The sequence below is a fragment of the Aotus nancymaae genome, unplaced genomic scaffold (genome assembly GCF_030222135.1).
Source record: "Aotus nancymaae isolate 86718 unplaced genomic scaffold, 86718_ANA_hifiasm-v0.15.2.pri h1tg000003l, whole genome shotgun sequence".
NCBI lineage: Eukaryota > Metazoa > Chordata > Mammalia > Primates > Aotidae > Aotus > Aotus nancymaae.
The window spans coordinates 68061457-68082596 of NW_026988414.1; the positions used below are offsets into that span (position 1 = coordinate 68061457).

At 41.1% G+C, this 21140-nt stretch overlaps 1 protein-coding gene across 3 annotated transcripts in view; it reads left to right on the forward strand.

The window, feature by feature from the left end:
- The first annotated feature begins 6901 nt into the window (after window positions 1-6901).
- KIF23 (kinesin family member 23) overlaps window positions 6902-21140 on the forward strand; it is a 33452-nt gene continuing 19213 nt past the window's right edge. Inside the window, exons 1-10 of one of the 3 annotated variants that reach the window (XM_012451332.2) lie at window positions 6902-7049; window positions 8581-8650; window positions 10055-10183; window positions 14492-14597; window positions 14826-14962; window positions 15160-15269; window positions 16005-16175; window positions 18130-18171; window positions 18893-19005; window positions 19159-19280. In XM_012451332.2, coding sequence (XP_012306755.1) covers window positions 7039-7049; window positions 8581-8650; window positions 10055-10183; window positions 14492-14597; window positions 14826-14962; window positions 15160-15269; window positions 16005-16175; window positions 18130-18171; window positions 18893-19005; window positions 19159-19280 — 1011 coding nt within the window. In that variant the 5' untranslated portion in view covers window positions 6902-7038. The remainder of the gene's footprint in view (window positions 7050-8580; window positions 8651-10054; window positions 10184-14491; window positions 14598-14825; window positions 14963-15159; window positions 15270-16004; window positions 16176-18129; window positions 18172-18892; window positions 19006-19158; window positions 19281-21140) is intronic. The other 2 variants (XM_012451334.2, XM_012451333.2) reach the window with 2 other exon arrangements.

Below are 21140 nucleotides of genomic sequence, written 5' to 3' on the forward strand. Positions count from 1 at the left end.
AGAGCTTTCCTATGTCTCCTTGGTTCTTGTATGGAATGTGTCAACTTGTAAAAGATGCATTTCAGACAAACAGTTGTCATGCCCATTCTCTTCATGCTCAGCAACAGATTTCTAAAACAGGCTGAACTTTTGCCTCCTCCAGAACACAGAAGGAAAGGCCCTCAAAGAGCACTGAATTCAGCCCTTTTAAAATGTGTTCGATGAGGTATAATGCAGATTCTCAGGCCCAAACATATTGACACAGACTACCCACAGTGGGGGAGGGGGTCCTGTAGTTTCGAATTTTTAGCTAAAGCTGTAGGTGATTTTTAATGTAAGGGAGTTTAAGAAGCACTGATATAGTCCAATCATTTTTAAACATAATTTCAGACTTAGAAAAATGTTGCAAAATACTGCAAAGAATTCCCAGGTACTTTTCACCTTTTCTCCTTTACTCCATTTTCCAACAGTGAGAAACCTGACTCCCATTAGCCACGATACGTTTTATTATTATTATTTTTTAAATTATTATTTTTTGAGATGAAATCTCACTCTGTCACCCAGGGTGGAGTACAGTGGCACGATGTTGGCTCACTGCAACTTCTGCCTCCCAGTTCAAGCGATTCTCCTGCCTCAGCCTCCCGAGTAGCTGGGATTACAGGCACCTGCCATAATGCCTGGCTAATTTTTATATTTTTTAGTAGAGGCGAGGTTTCATCATGTTGGCCAAGCTGGTCTCAAATTCCTGACCTCAAGTGATAGACCTGCCTCAGCCTCCCATCGTGCTGGGATTATAGGCACGAGCCACCTGGTCCAGCCCACAAAACATTTTATTTGCTCAATCCTAGAACATACAGAATGTTGTTCCAGAATTACCAACTCATGTCTGTGCCTACTAATTAGAATTCAACATTTCAAGTTCTTTTTGTCTTGAGCCTGAAGGCAAGCTTGATTCTAAATAGTCACAGTTACCTGGATTATTTCCCCCTTTCTGTGTATGTTATTTATTTGAAATATAGTTCAGATCATTTGTTTCTTTCTTTTTTTTTTTTTTTTGAGACAGAATCTTGCTCTGTCGTCAGGCACCCAGCTGGAGTGCAGTGGCATGATCTCGGCTCACTGCAACCTCCGCCTCCCCGGTTCAAGCAATTCTCCTGCCTCAGCCTCCCGAGTAGCTGGGACTACAGACGCGGGCCACCATGCCCAGCTAATTTTTATATTTTAGTAGAGACGGGGTTTCACTATGTTGGCCAGGATGGTCTCGATCTCTTGACCTCATGATCCACCCGCCTCGGCCTTCCAAAGTGCTGGGATTACAGGCTTGAGCTGCTGCGCCCGGCCTCATTTGTTTCTTTTTGTGCAAATTTTACTGTCCCCCCCAACACACACATACACACACACATTGATTTTATTAATTTGTGTTTTGTGTATGTAAACATTAACATCTAACCATTCATGTTACCAATGGACTGACAAGAGAGATTCATGGCCTGGGAACCTAAGACAATGTTTCTGAGGCCACTAAGTTGCCAGCAGGGTCTGGGAGGGAACAGTGTGTGGAGCATGTCCAAGCTCCCAAGGCAGTGCTGTCTCCACTTTAATGCCTCCCCTCAAACACTCTGGGCGTTATCAGTTTCTGGTCATTGGTGTTTACTGGGTCCCCACAGCTGGCCTTGTTTATCTGGGTGTTTTGATTAATAAATGGTTTCAAATTTGTGTAGTGTTAGCCCCTCCTCAATGATTTGCATAAGATTCTTTTGGTCCAATTTAATAGTTTCTAATAAAGTTAACATAAGACCCAGAATCCCACCCAAGAGAAATAAAAACACACCTACATAAAGGCTTTTACACAAATAATCATATCAGTTTCGTAATCTCTAGAAAGTAGAAACCACCTAAACGTCCGACTGGTGAATGAATGAATTGTCCGGCAGTCATACAGTGGAATATACTCAGCAATGAAAAGGGAACAAATCACTGGTACATACAACACATGGATGAATGTCAAAGCGTTTTGCTGAGTGAAAAAAGACATTCTGGAAAAGGCAAAAGTATAGGGAAAAAAATCAGAAAAGTGGCTGCCAGGGCCTGGGAGTAGGGGCAGCACAGAGAATTTTCCAGTGTGATGGAAATAAACATTCGATTGATCGTGGTTACAGCATAGTATATATTCGTCAAATACACAGAATAATACAACTAAAAAGGGTCAGTTTTACTGTATGTAAATTATACCTAAAATACCTGACTTTAGAAAGAAAAAAGTCCCCCAGTGCTCTTCTCCCCACCCTCCTACCCTCACTCCTGATCTGGATCTCTAATTCTATGGTAAAATGCAAATCTTTTCCTGGCTATAGGGAGCCCTTTGCCATTTTTGAATAGAGAAATGATGTAATGATTCGGTAGTTTTAAGAAAATTAAAAAGCCAGAGAGTTTTAATACAGAAGTGAGGGAGGAAGAAGAAACTGGCCTGAAGAGAAGCTGGAGGAGGTGCGATGGAACTGAGTCCTCAACTGCAGTGTTCTTTGAAGGGATGGATTCATTCATCCCTTCAAACCATGTATGGGGCACCTACACTGCTGGGCACTGGACATGCAACAATGCCATCTAGTGAGGCTGTGGGGAGAAGCCAGTAGAGGAGACAGGAATGAACAGTGAAGGTTAGCTAACTGGAATGTTAGTGCTGAAACAAGTCAACAGGTGCAGTGAGTGGGAAAGGGTAGTGTGCAGTGGGAGGTGGGGGCTGTACCCACGGGGTCCAGTATTCACAGCAGAGTAGTTGCCAGATCTGCTGAGAACTGAAGGTGAGGCACTGTCAGAGGAAAGGAGAGAGGACAGTGTGACAACACAGAGCACGGCGTGTGAGCCCAGTGTGTTCAGGGCACTGCTGTTCAACATGACTGGAGGGGATGGGGCAGTGATGGGTGAAGAGCCCGCAGAGGAAATGCCTCAGAGCCCTGTGGTGGGTCTCCAACAATGGGGAACCACTGCAGAGTTTCATACAGGGGAGTGACATAGTCAGATCCGTGATTTAGAGGTGAGCAAATTGGAAACTGGATTGGAACGTGGCAGCAGGGAGGCCTGTAAGGACGCTGCTGTCTTCATCAGACCAGAGATGGTGGTGGCCAAGGAGATGAAGAAAAGTAGAGAGGCTTGGAGGTTTGGCTACTTATTAGGTAGAATTGTTAAGATTTAGTGATTGAATGTTGAGACAGAAGAAGAGAGAAAAGCCAAAAATGGTGCCTTAGACTCTGGCTTGGGTGATGCCATCCACTGAGAGGGAGCAAGTTTGGGAGAAGAGATTAGAATGTGTTAGGCGTGAGATGCTTGTGGGATATGGAAGTGGAGAATCCAGAAGACAGTTGGATATATGGCTGTGGAGCTCAGAAGAGAACACATGAATGATGTGAAGTCATGTGAGTGCTTGAGAGTGCCTAGGGAGAAGGCACACCTAGTGACCAGCTCTAACCCCGAGCCACAATACTTAAGGGAGAAAAAAAGAACTCACAAAGGAGACAGAAAGAAAGGCTAGACAGCCAGGAGAAAAAATAAAGGCAAGGGAAGAAGGGAATGGGCAACATCTTTTAGTGTTGTTGAGAGGTCAAGTAAGACAAAGGTCAGTTAGATTTAGCATCAAGGAAATGGTAATCTTGGTGACAAGTTCTTTTTTTTTTTTCTTTTTCTTTTTTCTCTCCTCCCTCCCCTTGGTGAAAAGTTCTAATGGAGAGTCTGAGGTAGAAGCTAAACTGAAGAGCAACTAAGAGATTAGTCAGCAACCAAGCCTAATTTCTAAATGATAACAACTCAAAACTCTAGGTTGGGCTCACACTACTGTGGCTCACACCTGTAATCCTAGCACTTTGGGAGGCTGAGGCAGGCAGATCACTTAAGGTCAGGATTTCGAGACCAGCCTGGCCAGCATGGCGAAACCCCATCTCTACTAAAAACACAAAAACTTAGCCGGACGTGGTGGTGCATGCCTGTAGTCCCAGCTACTCGGGAAGCTGAGGCAGGAGAATTGCTTGAACCCTGGAGGCGGAGGTTGCAGTGAGCTGAGATCGCATCACTGCACTCCAGCCTGGGTGACAGAGCGATACTCCGTCTCAAAAAACAAAATGAAACAAAATTCCAAACTCTGGCTTGACAACAAAGTCCTAATGATTCAAAGACTTCAAAAAATAAATAAATAACAAAGCAATAAAAGCAGTAGGAAAAAAATACGGGAAATTAAAAAAAAAACTCAGAATGGATGTATTTTTCTAGTATGACACAAAACAGAAGCCATAAAAGAAGACAGATAAATGTCTACCTGAAATTTTTTCTAAGCTGTCACAAAACATATACAAATAAAATAACCAAAATATGAACGATAAAAATATTTAAACTCACATTTTGGATGAGGACCAATTCTTTTTAATATAAGAACTTTCACAAATCATTAAGAAAAACTAACAACCAATAGAACAAAGAAGCAAAGAATATGAACACAGTTCATAGAAAAGGAATCAAAAGGGTTCTTAAATATATGAATATACACTCGACCTCATTTATCAGAAGATAAATGAAAATTTTACATGATTTTTCTCACCAATTGATATCAGATATCAATAGATTGATATCTATTGAAAAGTTTGATAAAACTTTGAGAATTGTGGCGAAACAGGTACTCTCATACAGCCTGGTGGGAGTGTACATTGGGACAGCTTTTATGGAGAACAATTTGCAGTATCTGTGAAACATTACACCCGTATACGCTTTGACTCAGCAATTCTGTTTCTAGAAATGTATCCTACATATTTACCTGCATTGTATAAATTTCCAAGCTTATTCACTATAGCCACATCTGTAATAGCAAAAATTGGAACCATCCTAACTTAGGGTGGAAAAGGTGTGATACCTTTCTTTACCCAGCTTAAGGGTCACAGCTGACACTACCATAACAAAAGACAGATTAACAAGATAAATGGATAACCAATTGATTGAATCACAGGGTTTTTTGTTTGTTTTTGTTTTGAGACAAGTCTTGCTCTATTGCCCAGTCTGGAGCTCATTGCAACCTCTGCCTTCCAGGTTCAAGCAATTCTCCTGCCTCGGCCTCCTGAGTAGCTGGGATTACAGGCATGCGCCACCACGCCCGGCTAATTTTGTATTTTTAGGAGAGACAGGGTTTCACCATGTTGGCCAGGCTGGTCTAGAACTCCTTACCTTGTGATACCCCACAACTCGATCTCCCAAAATGCTGGGATTACGGGCATCAGCCACCACTCCGGGCCTGAATCATAGTTTTATGCGACATAAGTGCCTTTGGAAATGAAGACCCAAAGACCCAGGGAAAGCTGTTAATTTTTATGCTTAGATTAGATGAAGAATGGACAGCTATGCAGAAATGTGACTGGACAAAAGGAGTATGATCTCATGGTAACAGACTGAAGGAGGAACCCAGCAAGTCCTGTCCGTTCAGGTTCTTCCTGTCCTCTCTGTGTAGCATTCCTTCCTCCTGAGTATAGGGCAAGACCCTTTAGGAACAAGGGTCTTATGACAAGGTACATCAGAGAATTTCTTTATGGCCAGCTTTTACACAGAAAGGTGAGGGAAGGCTAGATTAATATTTCTAGGTTTTTCTAGAATAATGTTTCTGGCTTGCTTTGGAGAAAAGGGGTTCTAGTTTCCATGATACGCCTTGGGGAAGAGACATGATCCGTCTTTGGGAAGAGAAATTCTGGTTTCTATTATTTGCTTTAGGAGACACAGAGGGATAAGAGACAAGAGGGCAGGAGAAAGTCAGAGAGAGACTGCTTCTAAGGCTTCTCTGAGGCCCTCCAGTCTTCTTTAGTTCAAAGCACTCAGTGTGCCAAAAGCCATATTTTGAAGTTGTTTCCTGAGCACCAACAATATGGGCCAAGGATATTAAATTGGGACTATCCTTACCAGTGCTGTGGTCCTGCAGGAAGTTGAGAAGGGGCTAGAGTTCCCTGACAGCCCAGATGTAGATGCGTATTTGATAGTCATCGGCTTAGGGTCAAAGACTGAAGTGATATAGAATCAGTTCATCTAAGGCAAGAGTAGGTTCTAGAGGTTGCTCCTCAAGGGTAAGGACCAAATTTTATTCATCTCTGTAAGGCCAGGATCAAACACAATCAAGATTTTATAAAACAGGCCAGGCGTGGTGGCTCACGCCTGTAATCCCAGCACTTTGGGAGGCCAAGGGCGGGGGGGGGGGGGCGGATCACCTGAAGTCAGGAGTTCGAGACCACCCTGGCCAATGTGGTGAAACCTCATCTCTGCTAAAAATACAAAAATTAGCCAGGCGTAGTGATGCACGCCTGTAATCCCAGCTACTCGGGAGACTGAGGCAGGAGAATCGCTTGAACTCGGGAGGGGGAGGTTGCATTGAGCTGAGACTGCACTCCAGCCTGGGCGACAGAACAACTCCATCTCAAAAGAAAAAATAAAAAGATTTGATAAAATAATGTACATATAGGAAAGAGATGGAGGGACCAGAGAGGGAAACCCAGGAAAGGTGAACAGAGAGAGAAAAGCATCCAAGATAATGTGGTGACTTGGAAGCCAGAGAGAGGGAGCCTAAGACTCGGGGCAGAGCACAGCACAGGAATACACCACTTTTCACCAGAACGACATTCCGACGTCTGAATCAAACCTGGCATGGCCCTTCCATTGAACTTCTTGTGATGGAGGAAAAGAAACTCTCAGTTTCCTCATAGCAAGATGGAAGAGTTTAAATGCATACCTCAGGTCTCCCTCCAGCCGGGACACACGCCTCCGCTGGCCCTTTCAGCGTCGGTCGCCTAGGAGACAAGCGCCACTTCCGGCAGTACAGTCACTTCCGCGGAGTTCCGGCCTCTCCTCGAGGGCGGGCGCTGATTGGCCCGTTTGAAATGCGCCTGGCGCGAGCTCACCTGAGCTCTCAGCGCTGCCGCTGGCTTTGGAGAGCACCGCGCCTTAGTCGTGGAGTCTCAGTTCCCGCGGTCTGTCCCAGTGTCGCTCCGGCTTCTCCGGCTCCCCGTCCCACGCACGCGTTTGGACGGCTTGGAGCCTGCTGCCATGAAGCCAGCGTGAGTACGAGGCCGCCGAGTAGGGAGGGAGGGCGGACGGGGTCCGGGGCCACAGGGCGGGGGGCCGGCGTCTCTACTCAGGCCGCGGCCGGACGCGGGCTGCGCGGTCAGCATCTAGTCCGGTGCTACCGCGGCCGCGACCCCCAAAATGGGAGCCTCCACGTGCGGCAGCTCCGCAGGAACCTGGGCGCGGAGACCCCTGCGGCATCGCCCCCCGCCGCCCCGCTCCGGCCTCCAGGGGCCGGGAAGGGTCGGCCGGAAGCCGGGGGTGTTTTATGCCGCACCCGGTTCCCGGTAGCGGGGCTGTCCTCGGGGCTCCGGGACAGCCTTCCCTTTCTCAAGTTCCCCTTCTTCCTCGCTGGCTGCGGCCGCCTCCAGAGCGCAGTCGGCCGACTTAGTGCGGATCAGAGGCGGTCTCGCGTGTGGAGCCGAGGGAGTGTGGTGGGCATTGGTTAGGTGGGCTCCGTTTCTGGAGAGCCTTGGCACCGGTGATCGCCGCGAGCTTTTCTTAGCCCAGCACCCTGGCCTTGAGGCCGAGCCCATCCTCTTACACAGGCCAGTTACTTCTGCTGTGTTTTGTAGCCGCGGGCAACCCCCGCCCACATTCCTAAATTAGTATTTTCGGCGCAGCATCATTCATGGGTGAAGCAGTATTTGTTGTAAGGAGAAGATTGGCTTTATTACCATTTAGGGAGTCGTTTGCAAAAGGCAACTTGTTTATTAAGAGGCCGAAGTCAAAATCTTTAGATGAAAAAAAATTTATGTATAAGAAATATATATATATATAAAAATATATTGAGTTGAAGTTAGATCCACCACAGTGTATTTTGCACTGAATAACACGAATTTACTTGTGTTTCATCTGGGAATATGTTGAAAAAAATATTTTAAAACTACAGTTGAAGCCAGTAATCTCACTTAATGTGTTAAATGTATATCTAGTCTATAGATAAATGTGAAGGGAAAAAGATGAGATGTTAGAGAAATGGTGAAATCAATCAAAATATCTGTTTGATTGTCCCTATTTAAGAAAGCAAGAAATTGGCAGTTTGGGACCGGATTTTGTTTGGAGACAGAGTAATCTTTTCGAGCATTCAATGACTGGTTGTTCCTTGAAAGTACAGGCATAAATCTTGACAAAAGAATGGATTCCTCCATGTGCATTTTTATAGTGTATTGAAGTTAATCGGCTTGTCAGTCTGTAAACTGTGAACAGTTACTTGTAGATTTTTCAAATTTGTAGTGCCTCTGTTAAATTGTTGCTCAAGAAAATATGCAAGCTATTTTAAGTATAGAAACTAATCAGAGAATAAGTAGGTACATTTGGTACCAAAGATGTATTCTAAAGCAAATTTTAATTACTTTTAGATTACACATGCTACATTCTGCTACTATGAATATTATTCATGTTATTTGGGATACAGTGTTTTGGAACTCCTAAGGGATAATTTACAGATAACCTAGTAAGATTGTATATTAGTGTTGAACTGAAAAAAAAAAATATTAATATTATTTTTTAATCTATGACCAGGAGGGCTAAGACACCCCGGAAACCTGTTGTGAAGAAAGGGTTCCAAACGAACCTTAAAGACCCAGTTGGGGTAAGGTCTCCCTGTGGATCTATGTGTGTGTATTTAAGAAACTTATTTCTTCAGTCCTTTCTTGTCTTATGTGTATGCTTGGAAGGGAAGGAAGAGGAGATGTGGAAGTATAATCAAAGAACATTTAGTTAAATGGATGTACTGAATTGTGTAAAACTAGTTCTAGCTGTGAAATTTTCTCTATAAGATTAATTAGTTCAGTACAATGAAGTCCTTAGTTGCCAGATACATACCTTCCGTAATTATCATTTGAAGAGTTAGATAATTAAAAATCTCCAGCTGGGTTCGTATTCATCCCGGAGAATATGGACTGAGTTCATATGAACCCAGTTCATGCCATACAGCAATTGATGGCATGAGGAGAGCTCCAAACTTCTTGGGCCCAAGTTTAATTCAGTCTAGTATCTATTCATAACTGCAAGTACTTCACCAGTTTCAGGCTCGGGAACTTGCTTTTAAAAGCAAATGTTAAATTATGAAGAAGAAAATGAAGCAGGCAAAAAGAATAAAAATTTTAAAACAAAACAACAAATGGCATACAAAAAGTGTTCCTTTCCTCTGAGGTATTTAAAAATCTACCCCTTGCTGCCACTGGAGTGGATCCCTGGCTCTGAAGTTAAGGGCACCAGGTGCTTTGCACACAGCTGAAGAAGTTTTCCTCAAGCCCCTTTTCCTGCTTTTAAAAAAGTCTTTGTAGGCCAGGCACCGTGGCTCAGGCCTGTAATCCCAGCACTTTGAGAGGCCGAGGCGGGTGGATCACCTGAGATCAGGAGTTCAGAGATCAGCCTTGGCCAACATAGCAAAACCCCATCTCTACTAAAAATATAAAAATTAGCTGGGTGTGGTGGCGGGTGCCTGTAATCCCAGCTATTTGGGAAGCTGAGGCAGGAGAATCGCTTGAACCCAGGAGGTGGAGGTTGCAGTGAGCCATTGCACTCTAGCCTGGGCGATGAGAACGAAACTCTGCCTCAAAATAAATAAATAAATAAATGTGTCTTTGTATATTAAATGTTGGGTTAAGCTGACAAGTTTTTAAATTGACATCCATTTCCAAAGAATTCTAACAGATTTAAAAGTCTCGTTTTGTGACATGTTGACTCTTAGAGATGTTAGTAGTAATATAACTTATTTGTGTACAATATAATAGTGAATACAACCTGCAATTTGATTTTTATCAAAATTTATTTTAATTTTATGTGTATTTAAAGTCTTCTCATCTAATGTGTGTTTGTATCTATCAATCTCACGTAGCAGATTTTAATTTTCATAGCCCTTGGTGATACAGAGCTCTTAAATGGAGAGACCAAATGTTTGTTGAATGAATGAGTGAATGAATGAGAAGCTTAAGTGAAAAATTAGGCAAAAGTCAAACTTTGTTCTTTAAGCACCTTCCTGTTTGTTTAGGTATACTGTAGGGTGCGCCCACTGAGCTTTCCTGATCAAGAGTGTTGCATAGAAGTGATCAATAACGCAACTGTTCAGCTTCATACTCCTGAGGGCTATAGACTCAACCGAAATGGAGACTATAAGGAGGTAATTCTGATTTGAACCAGTTGTTTTTACTCAATATGTTGTTTCCTGAATGACTTTTACATTTTTAAATGTAATAAAATTCATTTGTGAGCCCACAAAGTCTTATTTACTTCATTATTACTAAAACACTGTATCTAAAGTGTTTTTGACTTCTGGGATGCACAGACATACCTTTGGTGTGCTGGAGTTAGAGGATTGCTTTTAGCAGATAATTTCTTACACTGGGTATTATTGGTTTTTAGAGCATGTGTTAGGGATGATTTAATGTGGAATGATACTTGATTGTGCTAGGCGGTTTGATATATACAGCTTCATGTGTGGAAATTAAAATAACATTTAATAATAGGCATTGTATACTTGCATCAACCTCTTATGCAGTGTTTTTATCGTCAGTAAAATTTTGAGTCAACTTAAAAATATTGTTTAGCAAATGTGCTAAGCTAGTAGCTGGACGGTAGAAGACTTTTTAAAAACGAGTACAACATACTCCTTGCCTTTAGAAAGTTTATAACTTAAGACATATGGTAAGCAAATAATTCTCATATAGATAAGACAGAAAGTTAGGTGTACTAAAGATGAGGGGCCCGTGGGAATGCAGGAGGATTAATTCAGGCTACCATTTCTACTTCTAGCTGTCACTCACTCTTTTGTGCTTACTATTCCTGTGAAATTGCTCTTCAGAAGACTACCAGTGGCCACTTTGCTGCTAAATTGGATGTATACCTCTTCATCCTCATTACAACCTGTTTGTCAGCAGCACTCTCCTGTCTCCCCCTCCAGCTCTCCCTGTATCTCCAGTTGAAACCTCTTCTCTGGCTCTAAACATTCAACCACTTACTTGGTATCTCTGCTTGGATGTCACATGTACATCTCAGATTTTACATGTCCAAAAAGGAGTTCTTGATTTTCTCCTTTCCTCTCTAAATACTTCCTCCCTTGTTTTCTTCTTCTCAAGGAACGGCACCATCGTCTGTCCAGTTTCTCAAGCCAGAAACCTGGAACCTACCTTTTACTTGCCCCTCCTTGCACCTAGTTCATTAGTAACTCCTGTCAGTTATATTCCATAATGCGTCTTGAAACTGTCCTTTCATTTCCATCTCCACTGCCACCAATCCTAGTCTGAGCCCCATTATTAATCATAGAGACCAGTGCTCCACATAATATCTGTAATGAAGGAATAGCTTTTTTATTTTTAATGCATCACAGCTGGGACTTTTGTACAACTTGTGCTAGATGGAACTGCCCGTGTGAGTTAGACAACAGAGAACTGGTTCATAATCTCTTCGTAGAGATGAGCCTATTGAATATGTGCTGCAATACTGATATATGATATAGGCCAAATGCCTATAGAACTTTCTAAACGTTAGGCCGGGCACAGTAGCTCATGCCTGTAATCCCAGCACTTTGGGAGGGTGAGGCAGGCGAATCATGAGGTCAGGAGTTCGAGACCAGCCTGGCCAACGTGGTGAAACCCCATGTCTACTAAAAATACAAAAATTAGCTGGGCACAATGGCAGGTGCCTGTAATCCCAGCTACTCTGGAGGCTGAGGCTGGAGAATGACTCGAACCCTGGAGGCAGAGGTTGCAGTGAGCTGAGATCGCGTCACTGTACTCCAGCCTGGGCAACAGAGTGAGACTCCATCTCAAAAAAGAAATACAAAAATTATCCAAGCGTGGTGGTGGGGGCCTGTAATCCCAGCTACTCAGGAGGCCGAGACAGGAGAATCCCTTGAACCTGGGAGGCGGAGGTTGCAGTGAACCGAGATCATGCCATTGCACTCCAGCCTGGGCAACGAGAGTGAAACTCCATCTCAAAAAACAAACAAACAAACCCAACTTTTTAAACATTTAAGTAGTCTGGTTACAGTTCTCAGACAGGCATTGGTTTGCTGAGTATGCTTTGGGTGTCACTGACAAGACTCCCAAAGCCTAACTGCCTCCACTTGGAATCTTCTCTAATCTATTTCTACAGAGCGGACAGAGTGATCTTTTAAAACATAAAATCTGATTATTTTCCTGTTCAAAACCTTTCAAGGCAAAAAATCTTTAAACAGACAAAATCCTTCTTAATCTGTCTCCCAGCTGTCTCCACCCTCATTCATCTTTTAGTATTCATCCAATCTTTTGAGTTCCTTGGATAAGGCAGAATCCTGGCTGTTAGCTGTTGCCTTAACCTGGACTTCTCTGGGTTTTAGCATGGGTCATCTCTGGGTTTCAGCTTAAATGTCACCTTCTCAGCTTATACAGACTACCCAATCAGAAACAGCACCCCGCAGCCCCTCTCCCCTGGTCTGTACTCTGTGTATCTACTTTATAGTACTTAACCACAGTCTATTTATTTACTTGTTTATTGTCTTTCCTCCACCATAATACAGACTTCCAGGGAATATGTACCTTATATGTTCTATTCATCAAAATAGTAAATACGGCTTCAGCCTGAATGAATAGTCTGGGAAGGTTTTATGGAGGAGCAGGTCTTTGAGGATATAATATAGTTAAACACTGATTTACTGAGTTGTACTTCTTTAAGTAAATTTCAAGTATGTATAAATAAAGGTATCAAGTAGGTATAAAAAGGTTTGATGGGGATTGAAAATAGTCACTGCTTTCTGACAGAAGGCAACATTGTATAATGAAAAGCGCATTGCTGCCAGGAATGATGGTTTATACCTGTAATCCCAGCACTTTGGGAGGCCAGGGCGGACGGATCACTTGAGATCAGGAGTTCGAGACCAGCTTGGCCAACATGGTGAAACCCCATCACTACTAAAAATACAAAAATTACCCGGTGTGGGGGCGGGTGCCTGTAACACCAGCTATTTGATAGGCTGAGGCAAGGAGAGTCGCTTGAACCCAGAAGGCAGAGGTTGCAGTGAGCTGAGATCCCGCCACTGCACTCCAGCCTGGGTGACAGAGGTGAGACTCTGTCTCAAAAAAAAAAAGAAAACAAAACCATTGCACTGAAGATGGCTTCAATACTAATTAACTCCATGTGCTCAGAGAAGTTTCTCCTTTGGGCCTCAGTTTTCTTTACCTTGAAGGGAGGGAGTCATTCATGAGGACTGTGAGGTCATCTATCTTCTCAGTCCTGGCCTATGTGTATGTATCCTTGCAGTTCCAAGATTCTTTGTTCTTTGTGAACTCTAAAGCCTTTTTTACAGGATTATATTTTATTAATCGTATTTAGAGAGACTTGATAATGGTCTTGCTTTCTTAAAGGTCACAATTTATTTAAAATGTATTTTGTGTAAGAACTTAGATGAGATTATATTTACAGTTTACTTCTGGTTTTAAAGTACAGTACATCAAAATGTGGTATTATGCTGCTATGCCATTTTCTTTTTTTTTTCTTTTTTTTCTTTTTTTTTGAGACAGGATCTCATTCTGTTGCCCACGCTGGCATGCAATAGTGCAACCACAGCTCATTGTTTTTTTGTGGGGATTTTTGTTGTTTTTACTTTAAAAATTTTTTATTAGATGAGCTTGCCCAGGCTGGCCTCAGGGTGTCCTCCTGCCTCAGCCTTCCAAAGTGCTGGGATTATAGGTTTGAGCCACTATGCCCATGCTATGCTCTTTTAAATGACACCTTTATCAAGAAAAACTAGGAAACAATAAAGTCGTGTATGACATAATGCTTGTAGATTTCCATAAATCTGTGACTATGAATCATTATAATACCTTTTGATCTTTGTCACTTAATTAAAATCAACCTTAGATTAGAAGCATTAGTGGATTTAAGACTTTTCTACATTTTCAGCTGGGTGCAGTGGTTCACACCTGTAATCCCAGCACTTTGGAAGGCTGAGGTTGGTGAATCACTTGAGGTCAGGAGTTCAAGACCAGCCTGATTAACATGGTGAAACCTTATCTCTACTAAAAATACAAAAATTAGCTGGGCGTGGTGGCGTGTGCCTATAACTCCAGCTACTCTGGAGGCTGAGGCAGGAGAATCGCTTGAACCCAGGAGGCAAAGGTTGCAGTGAGCCAAGATCGTGCCATTGCAATCCAACCTGGGCAACAAGAGCAAAACTCTGTCTCAAAAAAGAAAAAGAGACTTTTGTATATTTTCTTTAGTAGTCGTGACTGAAAACATTTACCAGTTTATAATTGGTATAATTTAGGTATGTCATGACTTTTTAGTGAATAACTAAAAAACGAAGGATTCCAATTGTAAAGACCATTTATGTTTTTTCTTTGCATGCTTAGATCTTAAATGTCATAAAGAAACACCTTTAAGTTTAAGAAGATGTATTTTTAGTTTGGATCATAGTGGAATTCCATTTAGTACATTTTTTCTCTTTCCACAGACTCAGTATTCATTTAAACAAGTGTTTGGCACTCACACCACCCAGAAGGAACTCTTTGATGTTGTGGCTCATCCCTTGGTCGATGACCTTATTCATGGCAAAAATGGTATGATAATAACTCTTGGAGTTTTGCTGGATTTTCCTTTTTCTCCTCTTCTGATAAAACTGTTTTGATATTTTTATGTTTGGCGTTGAATCCATATTTAATTTGTTAGTGTGGTGGTAAACTTGCCTTTTTTGAGCTAGCTAATTTTTAGTGTTTTCTAATACAGTGAAGAAATATTACAATGGAGGACTTCTAAGATATAACTCATTGTGACTTGCTACACTGTAGGTCTTCTTTTCACATATGGCGTGACAGGAAGTGGAAAAACTCACACAATGACCGGTTCTCCAGGGGAAGGAGGGCTGCTTCCTCGTTGTTTAGACATGATCTTTAACAGTATAGGGTCGTTTCAAGCTAAACGATATGTAAGTATGATTCTTTTGTGTTGTGACTTATCTTACTGGACTAAGATGCCTATGGATACAGTAGTATTAAAGAAGAACCAAAACACTGGATTCATTTGGAAACCTTAACTGTTGCTTAGTTTTTAAATATGTTTCTTACTATTTTAAGTCAAATTCTGAAAAATGTGGTATGATTTTTTTTTTTGCCCCCACTTCAGGTTTTTAAATCTAATGATAGGAATAGTATGGATATACAGTGTGAGGTTGATGCCTTATTAGAACGTCAGAAAAGAGAAGCTATGCCCAATCCAAAGACCCCTTCTAGCAAGTAAGTAATTATATTTGTATGCAGCACTGGCCTAGGGGCATAGGATTCTGTCCTGTGGTTTGCCCAGACATGAGGAATGGTAAACATTAAGTAGAGAAGTTGACATTTGTTAGATTAAAGTTAAGGAATATTCTTAAGTTCTTTGCTCAGATGTTTTCTCTTTGGTTTTGAGCACATTTTGTTTCAATCACTGTTTCGAGAAGGTGCCACTCTGGGTGGAGAGAGGGTATAAAAGCCTTTGTTGTGTGTTTGGGGGAACATGGGGATACTGTTGGCAAACTGTGAGTATGAATAAAGTTGCTTTGTGCATTTTTACTTCTAATTCCAGATATTTATTGTATCTGTTAGTTTCCCCTTGGGATCATTTAAAAAAAAATTTTTTTTTTGAGGTGGAGTTTCACTGTGTTGCCTAGGCTGGAGTGCAGTGGCATGATCTTGGCTCACTGCAAACTGCCTCCCAGGTTCAAGTGATGCTTCTGCCTTAGTCCCACTAGTAGCTGGGAATACAGGCACTCAGCACCATGTCCAGATAATTTTTATATTTTGGGTAGAGAAGGGGTTTCGTCATGTTGGCCAGGCTGGTCTTGAACTCCTGACCTCAGGTGATTGCCCGCCTTATCCTCCCAAAGTGCTAGGATTACAGGTGTGAACCACCTTGCCCAACTGGGATCCTTTAGTTTTAAAATGGACTTAACAGTGTATACAATTGAACTTTGTTTTTTTTTTTTTCTTAAGACGACAAGTAGATCCAGAGTTTGCAGATATGATAACTGTGAAAGAATTCTGCAAAGCAGAAGAGGTTGATGAAGATAGTGTCTATGGTGTATTTGTCTCTTATATTGAAATATATAATAATTACATATATGATCTTTTGGAAGAGGTGCCATTTGATCCCATAAAACCCAAGTAAGTAGTGAAGAGAGCCCCTTAGCTGTTAATGTTGGGGAAGTTACTTTACCTCAGGAAGCTTTAGTTTCTTCAACTATGAATGAGAATAATGCATTTGTTTTCAGAATGAACTGCTATAATTTGTATATCACATGGTTTGGTGTTTGAGTGTTTATTATTAACTAGATATGTAGCTATATTAGGGAACTGGTGGGTTAAAGCATCTAAGGAGAAGAGGGACCCAAATATTCATCTTGGAGATTACTTTTGAAAACTCTGGGCCTTGGACTGTGTTTTGAGAAGGATCTTAATTAATTACATAAGGAAGTGTCCCTATTGATGTGTTCTGGGACTATCTTTCAAGAACTTGAGACAGTATAGGGAGTTTTGTAACCTCTTAACACCACCCTTCATGATTTCTACAGACTGGAACCTAAAGCTGTTATCTGTGCAAGTAATACTTAGATACCTTCCATCATTCATTAATACGGAGTGACATCTGCACTATAATTCCACCAGAGTTGAAATACTACTTCCTAGATTTCCTAGGGTCTTGCCTTTCTGAGATGTAAGACTGGTTACCACTTGGCAAAAATGATAAATCTGTATTTGTGCTAGAGTTGACCCCGGAATCTTACGTTTAATGTTAGTATCTTGTTTCTGAGTTGATGATTTTGTTTTTAAGCTAAAGGTTTGTCTTTAATGCCGTCTTTATTAGGGCCTCTCTGGACATAAAGAATATAAAGACCTGTGTCTTATATTTAACTTTGTGTGTATATCTAATGGAACATTATTGGAGAAACAGCTGGACTTAGAAAATTGTTAGACTGAGAATATATACCAGTATATCCACTTTTAATTACATGAAAAATTTATGGACTCTGGTTGAGGCCATACTTGATACAAGTGTTTCTGTGGTTCTTAGTGAGTCATATTTTGATACGGTTATCTTCACCAGAGTCCTTGAATTTTCATCACATTGATTGGGAAAACAATTAGAATATGGCTAAGTAAGCTAAATGTAAAAATATTAATCCTAGGAGTTTATGCCAAGGAAGACTCTTTTGCTCTGTTTAACTTTTCTTCAAGTGAGAACTTTACAAAAGGGACTTATTTCTGGAGTGACCTATCTTTATTTACCCTTGAAATGTTGGTAATAGTAAAAATACTTGGATTAGGTTGTGAAGCAATACATGGAAGAGTTAAGACCTTGTGAGACAGTTACTTTTTATTTTTTTTTTGAGACAGGGTCTTGCTCTGCCATGTCAACTCACTGCAGCCAACCTCCTGGGTTCAGGTGATGCTCCCACCTTAGCTTCCTAAGTAGCTGGAACTACAAGCACCAGCCACCATGCCTGGCTAATTTTCTAATTTCTTGTAGAGATAGGGGTCTCACTATGTTGCTTAGGGTGGTCTCGAACTCCTGGCCTCAAGTGGTCCTCCCACCTTGGCCTCCCAAAGTGTTGGGATTACAAGTGTGAGCCACCATGCCTGGTCTGACAATTACTTTTTATATCAAACTAATTACTTTCCCATTTGTTTTAAAGTGTCAATTTTCTTGACTCTAATCTTGGGTATACCCATTTTCATGTATACCCGTGTGCCAACTTTTTGTTTGGTTTGTTCTAAATGAGACTGTTTTCAAAGGATCCTATTTTGACTTCATTTAGTTATACAAAAGAAAATTGACAAAAGTGCCTTGTGTGCTTTGTAACCTTTCTGGGTAACTCCTTGAATGAACATTCTAGGGTGCTTGTTTGGCACTGAATTCAGATTTAATTTGTTCGGTTCGTGTTAGGCCTGCTTTTTAAAGCTAGTTAACTTTTAGTAGTTTTTAATACAATGAAAAACTATTGCAAGTGGAGGGTTTTTAAGATATGACTCACTGTGACTGTCACATAGTCTGGACTGAACATGTTGGTGTGAGATGGCTGCTGTAGAAACAGTAACGTCTACCTTATTCCTTTGGTAGGTGGAACAGTTGCAGCACACCCATGAGGAACACAGATTTTGTGTATGTGTGATGGTGTTGGCTCTTTTCTTAGGGAGAAGGGTGCAGTTATACTATGGTTGGCATTCTGTGGCATGTTTGCATGTAGGTTATTTTCCATCGTCACGGGGCTGGCTGCTGTCTCTAAGCCCTCCTTGTTTCCTGAAAAATCTGCTATTGACTATCAGTGATGGTGGCTGGTAAATGTCTCTACGCTCACCATTCACAAGATTAAGACCAAACAGGTAGCTCTGTTACCCAACTTTCATCTTGTCATACAGACTAAAACTTCATAAGCCACTTTGAAAGGATTGCCACTCCTGGTATATACCAAACTCTTTCCGAATTTGTTTTCCGCTGTTGTTGAGGAGGTCAGAACCGGTTCTTTCTGCTAGTCTTTTAAAATTAGGAAAATGTGCTTAACCTGTGCATGTGATGTCGCTGTAATACTACTTTGGTCTCTAATTGTTTAGTAAGTACTGCTTCATGTGCTTTCTTAGAGCAAATTAGAGCAAAGCTTTTAAAACATAATTGGTTTCTATTGTTATGTAATTAATCTTGACTATTTAGCTTTACAATCTTATCTAAGTTTAATATTTCTCTGGAGTATTATACATTATATGTTTATACATAATTTTCATTAGAAGAATAGCATGTCATGTCGCCTGACATTTTAGTCCTACTCTTAAATGAAGAGATTGGCATCTCATAATTTAGGACACTGATTTTTTTTTCTTCCCCATAGACCTCCACAATCTAAATTGCTTCGTGAAGATAAGAACCATAACATGTATGTTGCAGGATGTACAGAAGTAGAAGTGAAATCTACTGATGAGGCTTTTGAAGTTTTCTGGAGAGGTTAGAAACATCTAGAACTAGAAAAATATAGAATGATAAATATCGCCTAGAATTGCTACTAAATTTGATAGCAATCTTTTTTGACTTACTAGAAAGCATGTGTAACGAAATGACCAAGTTCAGGTTTGATCAATGATTTCTCTGTTGTCACAGGCCAGAAAAAGAGACGTATTGCTAATACCCATTTGAATCGTGAGTCCAGCCGTTCCCATAGCGTGTTCAACATTAAATTAGTTCAGGCTCCCTTGGATGCAGATGGAGACAATATCTTACAGGTAAAGTTGTAGTATGTGGAGTTTTTCTGGTTCTAACTCTATCCTTAATTTTTGGAATTAGAGTAATCCAGCCAACATGTCGAAACCCTGTCTCTGGTAAAATTAAAAAAATCAGCCAGGCATGGTGATGCACTCCTGTAATCCCAGCTACTTGTGTGGCTGAGGCAGGAGGATCACCTGAACCTCAGACATGGAGGTGCGGTGACCTGAGGTCGCACCACTGCACTCCAGCCTGAGTGACAGAGTGAGACCCTGTCTCGAAAAAAAAAAGTTAATTTAGGGAGGTTTTATTGCAATGAAAATTGCTCTAGAATAAATATACAGGGTTCTCTGTATGTGTGGGTTCTACATCTATAGATTGAACCAGGGGCGGATCAAAAATATTTGAAAATAAAATCCTGCATTTGTACTGACCATGTAGAGACTTTTATTGGTCATTATTCCTTAAACAATACAGTATAACAACTTGTTACATAGTGTTTGCATTGTATTAGATATTATACGTATTCTAAATTGATGTAAAGTATATGGGAGGGCTGGGTGTGTGGCTTATGTCTATAATCCCAGCACTTTGGGAGGTCAAGGCAGGAGGATCACTTGAGGCCAGAAGTTTGAGTTCAGTCCGGGCAACAAAACAAGACTCTGTCTTTGCAAAAAATAAAATGAGGCTAAAAAGTTTAAATTAAAAAAATAAAATCTTAAAAAGTGTATGGGAAGATGTGCATAGGTTATATGCAAATACTACACCATTTTATATAAGGGACTTGAGCATCCATGGAACTTGGTATCTGTGAAATTTTGTATCCATAGATCCTACAACTAATCCCTTGAGGATACCAAGGGATGACTGTGTAGGTGATGACATTAAAAATTTTTTTTTCCCCTTTATTATAGTTTTGGGAAATGGATATTAAATCTTAGAACCTGAATTTTGCTGTGAAAAATGTTTGCAAATCTTTAAAAATCTCTTTAGTAGAAGTGATAAAATAAGACTGGGATTGTTTTCTCTCTAATGACTCATTCTGTAAGTGGAAATTCAGTTAATGGTTTTAAAATGTCAGTAATTCATTTTTCAGGGTAGGTATAATTGAGGAAGTGGCCAGTGTTCTAAGTTGTTCATCTTGGCTGATAGGCCAGTAGGGTCTCCCATATGCAGATCACTATTTACTGCCAGGTCTGCCACACTACAAGGCTCGTGTCAATTAGTAACAGCATTTGAGTCTGAGTTTACATCATCTAATAACTTTAATCCATTAAAGTGTAATTTTTTATTCAGTGACAGGAATGGTATTGAAGACCACCCCGATTTGAATGCAGATTTCTATTTATTTACTAACTAGCTATATAAAACTTCCTTATAAGGTTGTAAGAATTAAAGGAGGTACTTTGTGTAAAGTTCTTAGTCCAGTGCTTTGCTTACAGTCAGCACTCAATAATTGTTAGCTAGGAAATGGTTATAAGTCAGCCTTTCATATACACCTGATTTCCATTGACTCACATCTAATATTACAGCATCAGTTCAGTACCTCTTGACTTTCACTTCTTTTTATAAGAATTATCTACTGGGCGCGGTGGCTCACGCCCGTAACCCCAGCACTTTGGGAGCCCAAGGTGGGCGGATCACCTGAAGTCAGAAGTTCGAAACCATCCTGGCCCATATGGTGAAACCCCATCTCTACTAAAAATACAAAAAAAAAATGAGCTGGGCTTGGCGGCACACACCTGTAGTCCTAGTTACTTGGAAGGCTGAGGCAAGAGAATCGCTTGAACCCAGGAGGAGGAGGTTGCAATGAGTGGAGATGGTGCTACTGCACTCCTTCTCAAAAAATAAAAAATTATAGCATTATGATATTAGCTTAT